Source organism: Pseudophryne corroboree, chromosome 6 (genome assembly GCF_028390025.1).
Source record: "Pseudophryne corroboree isolate aPseCor3 chromosome 6, aPseCor3.hap2, whole genome shotgun sequence".
Classification (NCBI taxonomy): Eukaryota; Metazoa; Chordata; class Amphibia; order Anura; family Myobatrachidae; genus Pseudophryne; species Pseudophryne corroboree.
The window spans coordinates 108,351,338-108,365,025 of NC_086449.1; the positions used below are offsets into that span (position 1 = coordinate 108,351,338).

The 13,688-nt window shown below is 43.9% G+C and overlaps 1 protein-coding gene across 4 annotated transcripts in view; it reads right to left on the reverse strand.

Moving 5' to 3' along the window:
- The window catches only part of CAMSAP3 (calmodulin regulated spectrin associated protein family member 3), a 131,097-nt gene extending 118,235 nt beyond the window's left edge, over positions 1–12,862 (reverse strand). For 2 of the 4 annotated variants that reach the window (XM_063931632.1, XM_063931631.1), the window contains exon 1: positions 10,370–10,903. In XM_063931632.1, coding sequence (XP_063787702.1) covers positions 10,370–10,481 — 112 coding nt within the window. In that variant the 5' untranslated portion in view covers positions 10,482–10,903. Of the gene's footprint in view, positions 1–10,369; positions 10,904–12,797 lie in introns of those variants that run through there. The other 2 variants (XM_063931633.1, XM_063931634.1) reach the window with 2 other exon arrangements.
- Positions 12,863–13,688: the final 826 nt, after the last annotated feature.

Consider the following 13,688-nt stretch of genomic DNA (forward strand, 5'->3'; position numbering starts at 1 on the left):
CTCAGAGAAAACATGGATAGGAGATCATATACAGATACATACATATATTACTCGGTGCTTCAAGCTTGTATTTGGAGATCTGCAGATAAATGCTCATTTACATAAACTCAAGTGCTTGGACTAGTAGCATATGTGCTACACATTAAAGATATTGCCTGTGTATGTATTACCGGTCAGCAGGTACATGGGCAAGCTTGGCGCAGCCCAAGAACAAGCCACCACCACACACACGGTACAATATGGTTGTTCAGAAGGACTAAACTAGGTTGCCCAGCAGGCTCTATCACACACTGGTCTGCTGATTTACTGACAAGCGTGTAGGTGGTGTCACTGTGCAATCAGTTCTTTCACCATAACAAAGACTGCCATGAGACGGGTCAGCAGGAGGGAAGGGGTGTTGTGCGGAAACATACCGAAGTCCTGTGGTTGGATTATTCACATAGTACATTTAAGTTAAGAAAAAAAAGTTTAAATGAAAAAAAATCTGGATATAATATTATATATATATATATATATATATATATATATATATATATATATATATATATATATATATATATATATATATATATATATATATATATATATATATATATATAGAGAGCAAATTCAGGCGGCACTCCTCGGATTTTCAGAGTCAAATGAAAACCAAGCTTGTGTAGCGGTTTCATTTGACTCTGAAAATCCGAGGAGTGCCGCCTGAATTTGCTCTATTGTACCTGCTCTGTTTGGAACATGGGAGGGCACCCAGGTATTTAAAAATATTATTTGGAGTGCCGGTCATAAAGGAACTTTTATATTATATATATATATATATATATATATATATATACACACACACACACACACACACACACACACACACACAGGTTGAGTATCCCATATCCAAATATTCCAAAATACGGAATATTCCGAAATACGGACTTTTTTGAGCGAGAGTGAGATAGTGAAACCTTTGTTTTCTGATGGCTCAATGTACACAAACTTTGTGTAATACACAAAGTTATTAAAAATATTGTATTAAATGACCTTCAGGCTGTGTGTATAAGGTGTATATGAAACATAAATTAATTGTGTGAATGTACACACACTTTGTTTAATGCACAAAGTTATAAAAAATATTGGCTAAAATTACCTCCAGGCTGTGTGTATAAGGTGTATATGTAACATAAATGTATTCTGTGCTTAGATTTAGGTCCCATCACCATGATATCTCATTATGGTATGCAATTATTCCAAAATACGGAAAAATCCCATATCCAAAATACCCCTGGTCCCGAGCATTTTGGATAAGGGAGACTCAACCTGTATATATATATTAAATACACACACAATCCACTGTATTGTCCTGCACAAAATGATATCTTTGTATAATATGCACCCAGCACCTAGACGGTAATAGTGGAGGCATACCATTTGCAGGATGAACCAATGACCAATGAGAATGTGAAGTTTGTGACTAATACATTATTCATGACCCCCGTGCAAACACAGGATTTCTTCAGGGCTTTCCAAATGCTTGATTTAGTAACAACAAATAAAAACTGCCGCAATACACCTAAAGCAGACACTTTAAAAAAAAAAAAAGTATATTGTTTTAGTACATAAAAGAGCATAGTTGATTTAAAGTGTTGCTTATGATCTAGTGATATTAGTCGAGTATTTAAACAAGTTATTATAAAATAACATTTTACCTGCGGGGAAGTTAGCTGTATCCATCACACAGTGTATGTTTCAGGTACATTCAGCACTGCAGTAAGCATACAGCAAGATTAGAGCTGCGATTTCTCACAGTGACCATCACGTGGTCTGTGCCGCTGGCTGGCCTGCATTTAGCATGCTATTGTTTGACATTTTCATGACAATTGAGCCCACTGAACAAATTCTGTTACAAATTTACAATCACATTGATGATCCCCATGGTTTGTGGCTAACAGCAAATTTTCCATCACAAAAACAAAAACTGATCCTGTGCATAAGGTACTGATAGGACTGGGGGACAGAAACACAAGAGAGACAGACTCACTAACAGGACAGACAGAAACACAAGCAGGACGGTCAGAAAGACTGACAATGCTGGGAGACAGACTCACTGGGGAGGGGGAAATTAAAATCCCTTCACGGGGATGCAGCTTCCGGGATGAGTGCTCAGAGCTATTCAACTGACTGTATCGCGCCTGGAACTTCAGTTGGGAGAAGCAGTTTACCCCAACTAATGCCCAGGGCTTTAGTCACGATCAGTGTCGGACTGGAGCATGAAGGGCCCACCGGGGGAATGCAGTGATAGGGGCCCATACTTAGGGGTGGGGCCAGCCTCCACAGAGGCTTGAAGTACACAATAGTTTAGTGCAGTGTAATGCAACATGTCTACCATGTATAATAAAGTGCACAGTCTGGAACCTGATCCCTAGAGGAAGGAGTGGGCCCTCAGGCAGTGGGGCCTACCGATGGTTTCCCTGGTACCCCTGTGGGCCAGTCCGACCCTGGTCACGATAAACGGCATTTTCTGACTTGGCACGTGCAGTAACAGCATCCTGCCTGGCACTAACACCACGACTAGCTCCAGGGCACTAGTTAGTGCCGATTCTATTTGCACCTCAGAAGGGTGAGAGTAGAAATACGTTCGTCACAGGTTTACAGCATGGACAATTGAATAGCTCTGGGCACTTAACCCGGGAGCTATATTGCAGCAAAGAGAATTGGAATCCCCACACTGAGAGGACAGACACACAATACAGACAGACACAGCGACAGTGCTGGAAGATAGGCTTACTGGTCAGGCAGACAGGATCAAAGAACAGAGACATGTTGACAGTGCTAGGAGACAGACTCACGTGACAGACACTGGGAGTAAGACTGACCAGTCAGACAAACACTGACAGTGTACTGGTAGACAGGTTCATAGGACAGACAGACACACTGAAAGTGATGGAAGGCAGGCTGGCAGGACAGCCAGACATACATACTGACAGTGCTGGATTACAAGCTCATAGTACAGACACTGTATTTGAGTGACAGGTTAGACACACTGACAGTGATCACCCCTGCAGATCAGAAAGCTACAGATTCTCCTCCTCCATGAGCTGGGCACCTACAGATGACAGAGGAGACACCGAGAACGATTGTGGGGATAGACATAGGAAGCCCAGTATTGAATGGTTGCCGGGCTTCTGACATCACACTAAGCAATGTGACGGCTACTAGCCATGGCATCAAAACCATTTGATAGTAGAACATTGATGGTTATACTGTGCGCATGAGCAGAAGCAGTCAGAGCATCACACATGCGCACAGTAGCCGAGTTGCGGACACCACTTCTGGGTATCCGCAGTTGGAAAAAAAAAAAAAAAAGTCAGACATCAGTTGGGCATCAGAAAGCTGCATCCGATGGTTTCCATCCACTGAAAACCCACAATTCAGTTGGATTGGGAACATTAATGATTGCTAACCATCGGCTTCCGATGTCCATCCCTACATGAAAGGTCTGTACTTCCTGAACTCGTCTCACCCATAGCTTCTAGCAGCCAAGTGCAGTGTGACAGACAAATGGTACGGTGTTTCTGGGCACCAAGAAATCCCCCCCCCCCTGTGTTTTGTGCTCCCAGGATAGGTCCACTTTAAAGCGTACATATTGGAGAAAACCAACAATCTACAGTAACAAAAAATGCAACTTAACAAAACAAAGTATTAAATTACCGAAACAATGGATAATATGATACAGGCATGAAATCTACCACCTGGAAAATATACTAAACTACACTATAAAAAAAGACCCTTTGCTTTCCCAACACTGCCCTTGTGTTTAATGTAGCACTGCTCCTCTCAGTGACAGTAGCGGTGAACGCTCCCAGACCTGTCTGTATATAGTTTATAATGCACATTATCCCAGGCCAGTCCTTTCCAGCAGAATACCTATGATACACATGCTAATGTATGCATATTACATAGATCAGGTGTGTTAAAAGCTTCAGAGCTAATTGTAATGCAGCAGAATTTCATACGTGTTGAGTTGTTAATGACTGGGCTGTCATCCTGCAGTATGTATGAGTCAGAAACGGTTATTGGTGCTGTGTGCATACGTATTTCCAGCAGCACCGAGCAGGCACTCTGGCCTCTATTCAAAGTCCATGCAAATTCCTGTATGTTTATACTGCTTCCGTATACCTAGGGAGGGAACAAAGCGTGGCAGATCCACCTGTGTCCTGTGTGACTGGAATGGGACCGCTCTGCTGTACATAGCTGGGAGTAAGCTGCATTGTGCAGGTCACATGACCCCTGGTGCTACACAGACAACGCTGTAGATGGCAATGGAAGAGCTCAGCCTTGGAACTGGAGATTGGAGACATTTGATCATTTGTATCTTCTCAGACAATGGGAGTGTTTATCATTAGAGCTCTGAGAATTTATTTATATTACTCTGTTTAGTTTCATAGTACCAAGTGTATAGAGACACTGTCTGTTTTATCATTTGTAATAAATCATATATTGACCTCTACCCCATCCTAATACCCAGACACTTCCCGCCATAATGCACACAACTCTTCTAAAACTCAGGTAAAAAAAAAAAAGCACTGACATCACAGCCTGCTATTGAGGGGCAAAGCATGGGTGGCACCAACCTGTTAGGCACAGCACCAGCACAAATCTGTTTTCCTGCCTAGTAATCAGTCTGAACGACAGTGGTGCAAACATGGCAGCCATGCCCAGGACTTTTATGCCAACACTGAGGGCACAGAAGTCGTCTCTGTGGGGGACTGAGTACCCATAATATTGTACTGTTGGAGGGGCGATCATCAAATTTAAAAAAAAGTTGGCCCCTAAGGAAGGGGGTGTGTAACAATATACTGCAATAGTAGGCAGTGTCTGCACTCCAGCTGCCCTTGCGCTGCTTTTAGCAACCGCCTGCATCTAATCACATGACTGGGAGTTCATGTGATCAGGAGCAGGGACACCAGCTCTTCAACCTGCCACTTCTATGGTGTAAGATAAAAGGATTGATGTATGATGGGGTGCAGCTGAATAAAATGGAGATGCCTGATGGATGACAAGGGGGTGGGGGAGTTAGAAAAATAAATTCAATATGTGGAGAATACATAAAATGAAAGGGGATTAAGAATGGAGGACATTTAGGGTTGCTATGTTCTGCCATTTCAGATTGCCCTTACATGCTGGCCATGCCGCCTCCCTGGCGGTAAGGGGGGATTTGTAACATGCAGTTGCTCTGGCTGCCATGATGTACCACTGCTCATAATACACACACCTCATCATCTCCTGAGACATAGGGGTCTATCTATGTACTAAACCTTGGAGAGAGAGAGAGAGAGAGAGAAAGTACGGGCCAAGCAGCTCCTAATTGCCATGTTACAGGCTGTGTTTGAAAAAAAGACAGGAGATGGTTGGTGGGTACTTTATCTCGCTATACTTTATCACTCTCCAAAGCTTAGTAAATAGACGCCATAGAGGTCAGGACATGAACAGGTAAAGCTCACCCTTACAGATATGGAGGAGCTGACCTCCTTGTCTCCCCCCAATATAATACAGACAATTAAAAGAAAGAACTCCCATTAATACCTAGGCCACGCCATTAAGACTGGTAACCTAACACACAGATATGCAGGATACAGGACTGTCCTACCCATGTGTATCAGCGATGGGGAGATAAGCACATAGCAAGGCTACAGTCAGTCAGGAAGACAAATGGTGGGATTGCAGCGCTCAGCCCGCAGAGGGTTCTGCTCGCACAGCAGCTCTGATCTGCAATGTTTAATTCATGGACACAGAACAAAGGGGGACAGAGAGAGGGAGAGGCAAAGTATCAGTGACAACAACCAGGGCCTGATCAGGGACACCGTCTACAGAATAATCTGGATAAAGAACAGGCTGCTCTGTATGAGGTATGTATACGAGCATCGCCACACAGGATCAGCCTACACAATAATGGGAGTTACGGCAGTGCATAAGGACTACTCAGCATCTCTACGTACAGTAGGTACAGGCTGGTGGGGAGAAGCTACTGCAACACTATACCTCGAAGAGACTAAAGGGGCCCATACATCCATTGCCAGATTCCCCGACCCCCGACTCTCTGTTCACGTTCGGAATGCTTGACTGGCCGAGTCTGATCATTTCTGGGTCGGAATCAGTGAATCCGGGATCTCCCAACATACTGGATCGGGCTATTATTTTAGCAAAATCTTTGTCAAAACACAGATTTGTGCCAATTGATTGTTGATGCATTGGCCCCTAAAGGGGATGTTTCCGATAGGGCGATGAGCTTCACCATGTAAATCAAGGGGTCTTTCGTGGCGAAAGCACTACAGCCCCCACCTTCTTCTCCATGACAAGATTTGCTACGTTTTTCCTACCAATAGATTTCCTATTTAGCAAGCATCCAAGGTGGTACATGTACCGCTGCACTGCTTGTTCCGTTACCACCACCCCAGGATGGCGGGAACAGAGGAGAGGGAATGAAAACGCACTCTTTTATTTAATAATGCATTTTCACTGGTGAAAACGTCATATGTGCAAAGCCAGGTCCACCATGTGCAAAACTCGCCAGACTGGCAAAGGAAGCCGTAAGTTAACCCTTCAGCTGCCTCTGCGATAAAAAAACAATCAAAAAACTTTTGGTCATATATTTAACATGCTTTTTTAATGGACACTAAGTACACGTGTGCGGATGTAAATATTTAATAATATACCATATATATTTGCATTGTGTCACCTTGGACATTTCTCCTGCAGTGTCAGCGTGCCAGACATACCTCCGTGGTTCTATACTCACAATACAAACGTGTTTACAGTCAGGTGTGGAGAAGAGGTGTTTACCTGCGTCTGACGCGCTACCCTGCTCAGGCCAAAGATACATGTTAAAACAAAAGTCCAAAAAAAACACCAATACAAATAAACAAAAAATAAATAAATAAAGGTTTAATACTTGTAAATAAAATACCAATATGTACACATAACACAGTGTGGTTTATGTGTTTTAGGGTATTTTTTTAAAAACACGCTAAAACCTTTTCATACACCAGTTTGTATGTAACATGGTCAAGAAATTCTGTGTGTAGCACTGTCTTTATGATTATATAGAGAAATAAATATTACTACAGAACAATTCAGTAAAGCACTTGGCAGTCATACAATAGTACACAGGGCACTAATACCCCTTTCAGACACTCTAAAATACAGTTTTTTTTTGCTTGTGAACGTGCATCAACACGGGATTTCTGTATGTCTGAAAGGTACCAACCCGGAACACATTCCCGGGTCGGCGCCCCTGCTATTGACCAGGGTTTTCCCCGGCACTTTCGCCCCGCTTAAACAACCCAGGTTAAGTGTGAATGGTGCGGACCAGGATTTTACTCCAGAGTCGCACTTAGAAGCCTCTGATAGGCTCTTCGGGGGGCTGGGCTGCCGGGAGGGGGCTGTGCTCCGTGTTACCGGGAGAAGCAGCTGGTTTTAGAAGGGCTGTGTGATTGAGTGTGACATGTATGTGTGTGTATGAGTGTGACGTGTGTGTATGAGTGTGACGTGTGTGTATGACATGTATGTGTGTGTATGACAGCAGGCTGGCAGCCCTGGCTTGTAGAATGCCAGGGAAGACCAGGCTTATGTCTGAAAGGGGACGACCCGGGAATTTCCCAGGTCTCAGGTGTAGTGTGAAATGGGGTCTTGAGCAAATACCCAGGATTTTTCAGAGGTGAAAAACCCGGGTCTGAGCAGGGAAATTCCCGAGTCGTATGGCTGAAAGAGGTATAAGACACCACAAAGCTTTACAGTTATCAGTGACCTGAACAATATACAGTCTAAGGGGGAGGTGTATCAAGCATTGGAGAGAGATAAAAGGGAAGTCAATGCCTAAAGCAACCAGTTTCTGTCATTTATCTAGCACTGTCTTTAAATGACAATTAGAAGCCGACTGATTGGTTGTTTTGGGCAACCGCTCCGCTTTATCTCTCGACAGGACTTGATGCACCTCCCCCTTTGTCTCTCTAGGGTAGATTGGCCCGGTTGTTACAATATGGTAAAAATACTATTTTTCAGGGGCCTCGCATTCTTATAAAGATGCAAATGGGCCGCACATTATATTAGAGTACTGGCTGATCACAACATATGGGCAGATGAAAGCACCAGCATGAACAGTCCATTCAGCACAAACAGAAAACGAATCTAAGTCTGACCTGACCATCTGATCATACAGGGACTTGCTACACAGACTGTGTGAACGCACGGCGGTTACTCCTACGTCTCCAAGTAGCAGGAGTGCGTTCTGCTCTTTGGAACTGCGCTTACCCTTTGCTCTACGCCGCACAATAGGTACTCCTATGCGTTTACAGGGCTCCAATATTTTTATTCAAAACAAAGAACAGAACACGATATGCAAATCCCTCATTTAAGTCACCCCTTGCTTACTTCTTGGTGACAAGTGCAGTACGCAGGATCTTAATTCATCTTCATCTGTGGACTGTACAAAAATATTTTTTTTCTATAAAACAAATACTGGAAAGGTCCTTGAAAACCGAGTCCGAGGCATGGAACATATATACACACAAGGCAGCACGTCCTCTGGTGTATTCAGGTACAGGTGCATGGGCCTGTGCGTGGCACACAGTCACTCAGGTAAGCCGCCGGCAGGTGTAATACTTGAAAGGCCCCAGGAATGACATGTCACATCTGTGACAGGTGACATCACACACCAGGACAGGTCCTGAAGTGCAGGCTAGCCCTGACATTGGGAGGGAGCCTGTGTATAGTGTATACACACACACACACACCATTCCCTAATGCCAGGACATTGTATGTGTTTAGGACAACAATGCGAATAAGGAAACGGTCAGCAGCCACAGACTCCGCTGATCATATACGGAATATACTATAGACGCTCAGATTCAGATAAGCACATCTCTCAGTACTTGTCATATAAAAAGACAGGACCCCATTACCGTGACACACCCAGCAGCAGGAACAATAGAATCATACAGAGAGAGGTGGGTGGATTAAAAAACAAAATCTTACATTTTAACTATGGCTTCTGCAAACAACCCTGGGGGTGTTTTGTAAAGTGGGAGAGGCCCTCATTAATCCCATGCAACCTAAACGGTGCTTCCCCACCCCCTGTAAATGGACATGCAGCCTTGCGTTGGGTGTGATAAGCGGGCAGATTCGGTCATAAAGACTGGATCTCCAGCATGTGAACAACAAGCCGTAATAAAACAAAAGGGCTTTTCATACACTAAATTCCACATAATAACAAACGCTGAATGGTACACAGGTAACATGGCCAGGCCCGTAAAATAAGTTGTACAGGTGTGTATAATATATAATGCCCTTATACACATATATATATATACAAAAATCATACCGGCACTCCCAGAGATGAAAACGAGTTCCTTTGCTGCGGTGCCCTCCACGTCAGCAATGTGACTGGCATAGGTAGTGAATGAACGGCGGCACTCAAGCAGGCTTAGTCGTTATGAAGATAAAATTTCCTTTAATCGCCTACATGTTTCGGGGAAAATCACCCCGTCCTCAGGGCTCAAACAACGTTGTTTGAGCCCTGAGGACGGGGTGATTTTCCCCGAAACATGTAGGCGATTAAAGGAAATTTTATCTTCATAACGACTAAGCCTGCTTGAGTGCCGCCGTTCATTCACTACCTATATATATATATATATATATATATATATATATATATATATATATATATATATATATATATATATATATACATACACATACATACATACATATACACATACACACTTATGAATGCAAATATATACACATAAACACTTGGACTACAGCCCAAGAGACATTGCAGACAGCCAGGCACATAGGGTTAAACATCACCTCATTATTAATGGAACCACATTAAAGGAATACAGTGATGATCTGCCTGCATGTAACTTTATAGGGTGGGTCTCCAGTGTTAAATAGATTAAGAGGTCCTGCTATAGTGTCAGATACCACAGGGTTAGGTTAGGGCAGGATTACAGGTGTAATATACAAAGGATTTGGGAGATGTAGGAATGCTGGTAAATACTCAGGCTGCAGGAGTGAAACAAGGTGATGTGTAATAGAGATCTCACAGGAAGATGGAGGGGCAGGTAGATGGCATTCCTACATAACACAGTCCTATAGAAGCCTACCAGGGTCAGGGTGTGCAAAGAGCAGTACAGAAACATTAAAATATAATAATGACAACCAAGCCTTATGACCTCTGTATAGGTAAAAAAACAAATCCCCACCCACATATGTTTAACACGTATCCATTACACAAAGGTGACTATATAGTTAATACAGCACATAAGAATATATAGTTACTGCATTACAGTAGCATGCAGTGTGCTAGAAGGCCCTCCTTTACCTTTCCCATAGCATTTGTAGATCAGCCAGCTGAGGGAGGCAGAAATCCTGGCCTGCTGCACATCATATACATCCAAAGGCTTAATCTCCGGCACCAAAAAGCTCTTTTTCATTATTATCCCCCTCTGTGCTGGCCGGGCTAGTGAAGAAGATCCATCAGGGGAGGGGGCATCAATGGGGGAGAGGGGGCAAGAATGGAAGAGAGAGGGGAGAAGGGGGGGGGGGGGGGTTTGAATGGGTGACTGGGGGGATAAGAATGGGAGACAGAATGTATGAATGGGAGGCAGAGGGTATGATGGCAGAGGGAGGTGGGGAATCCGCCTGATTACACCGACAGTGCACAGCGGCCGGGTGAACCCCCTCCTCGGCTGCTATAGGTGGGCTGCGGGCAGAGAGCTGTCCTTCAGCACCGCATGGAGGTGAGGGTGAGTGCGGGGGGCGCCGGCCGGGCAGTGCTGCTGCTGCAGTCTCTCCTCCTTCCAGCTGTCTCAGGTGCACTTGCTGCTGCCGCTGTCTCTCTCCTCCCTTCCCCCAGCTCTCCCTCTCCTTCCCTCCTGCTATGTGACCTCACTCTATAGGGAGGAGTCTCTACGTCTTCCTAACAGGTAATTCAGTATTGACAATGGGAGAAGCCAGCAGCAGCCTCTTCCCTATGGTAATAATAATAATACTGATCTCATACTGTGATTCATAGCAGCAGCATCTTATTATCTGCATCATATGTCTCATTATTAGCAGTCAGTGTGCACAGGTCTCTGCAGTACTGCTATCACGTGGCCGCCTTATTATATGACTGGATGCATGTTATTGTTATATATCTGCTGAGTGCAGCTACATCACTGGCTGGCCTGTGGCATGTGCCTCTGGGTCACTGATTGCTAATGATAATACATAACTGTTGTTAAGCTAGGTATACACTACACTCATTGGCCTGATTTGCCAATAATTAGATGATTGGCATGCTTATTGTGTAGTGCAGTGGTTACCTAAACTTTATATCATCAACATGTTTTCCGCTATACTCCTAGGTCAAGTTTGTCATTGAGAAATTCAGAAAAAAATATAAAGTTACGTAAACTTGTGCTTACCTGTCACCCTAGGGTCAGCTATGGGATGGTGGGCACTCAGGACTGGTCCTCTGCTTGATCACATATTTTATTATTGGCAGCCTCCAGTACTGGTTTTGCCTATCACATTGACCAGAAGTAATTTGATTTGATCCTGGACCACCAGCCTGCTGGACCCAGGTTGGGAACCACCAGCGTAGTGTGTAAGCATGAGCATTGGGGCGTTTACTGATACAATGGTGAAAAAATGTCCATAAATGCTCGCTTTGGAACATCTGATAATTCAGAATTGCCAGAAAATACCGGTCAAAAGTTGTAAAAGTGTGTCCACCCTCGATCTACTACCCATATTTCCTATGGTTATTCTGATCCTTCTTGTGGGCGGACATATGCATATTCAGTGTGCTCCAGTGTTAAATTTCCCACAAGGCACGTGAGGCATATGCCTAAGGGCACACCTTTGCTGGGGGGCAGCACAGCAGGTTCCCCTATATGAGAGCCCTGCTAGCCCACTGGCCAGATGAGGCCAGGTAAATCCTTTTTTTTTTCTTCTAATTTTCATTACTACTTATGTTTTTATTTTGCATCTGGTGGAGGGAGAACAATGTGGAGTAAATTGTGGTGCAGGAGATGGTGGGAGGTAAGGTTGGGGCTTCCTTGGCGGTTTGGAGGCATCTGGACCGACTCTGTCATGAAGCGGGCAGTGACGTAATGGTGGTGACCAATAATGTTGTGCCTAGGGGTGGCCTGACCCTTCATTTTGCCTTTGATGTGGTATTGTAAAAAACTGGTATCTAAAAAAATAAATAAATCACCAATATCGGGCCTTCCACCAGCAGAAAAATTGTGCCGATTGTGGTTTTCACCAAAATATTGTTTTACACTATTATCTGCTGTTGTATTTTACAAAGACGACAGTTGCAGTGTTTGTATATAAAATATCTTTCTAGATAGAAAAGATATGTGTGTGTTATGTCCTCACAGGGGTTCCCAATTCCAGTACTCAAGCTTTAGTATATAAACAGGATCTGTCACAGGGGGGTTAGAAAACAATGACTCACTATTAGGGGACGGAATGCTGATAACTTTTACATTGGAAGCTGTGTGGGGCCCTTTGTTAGCTAAGACCCATGCTGACTACTGCCATACACACAACAGATATCTGCTCACAAAGGGGCTATAACGCTCCACATACAGGAATCCCACCACCCCTGGGCCTAGGAGTACACAGCTCTGTTCATCGTCATCATCCTTGTAAGCAGGGCCGTCTTAACAAAATTGTAGGCCCTAGGCAAAGTAATGTTCTGGGGCCCCTACACACAAATTTACGGGAATAAATAAACAAAAAAAATCATAACTTACCCCTCCTTTGGTCCTGCGCTGCCTCTCCACCTGCTTCCATACAATGAATTGCTGACAGCACTCTGGTGGATAACTCCAGCCTTTTACCTATCTCAATGCTGACAGTCATTTACTGTCTGGCTGCAGGCTGGGAGGCAGGTAGAGAATGCTGCACTCTGATAGGTGGATTGCTCCAGTCATCCACCAATCAGCATGCTGACAGCCAGAGCCGGCCCTAACCAATATGATGCCCTAGGCAAGATTTTGGTTGGTGCCCCCTAGCACCGCCGCTAGTTCTGCCTCTGACCCTGTACCCCTTTTCCAGCACCATCACTCCTCACCCATAGCAGTCCTCATTTCAGTGTTCCTACTCCCTAAAAGGGGTGTGTTCTTGCTGGGAGGGGGCATGGCCACATAATAGTACCCCCCAATTCAAATTGCACCACACAGTAGTGCAACTTTATTCACATTTTATCATGCGATAGTGTCTCTAATTCATGTTACATCACACAGTAGTACCAATTTACCTTATAAACGTTACTTCTCACAGTAGTGCTCCTTATTCACATTACATCACACTGAATTGCTTCTTATTCACATTGCACCACACCATATTGCTCTTTATTTACATTAGACCACACAGTAGTGTCCTTTCTATATGTTACGCCATACAGTAGAGCACCTTATACACATAATGCCACACATTAGTAATGCATTTATACACATAATACCACACAGTAATGCCCCTTACACATGTGACACACATTATTAATGTCCTTCTAAACATAATGCGCATTACACATTATGTCAACCTTTATTAATACTCTTATACCCATAAAGGTCCTTACACATATGGCGCACATTAATAATGCCCTTATACACATAATGACACACATAGTGTTCTTTACGCAT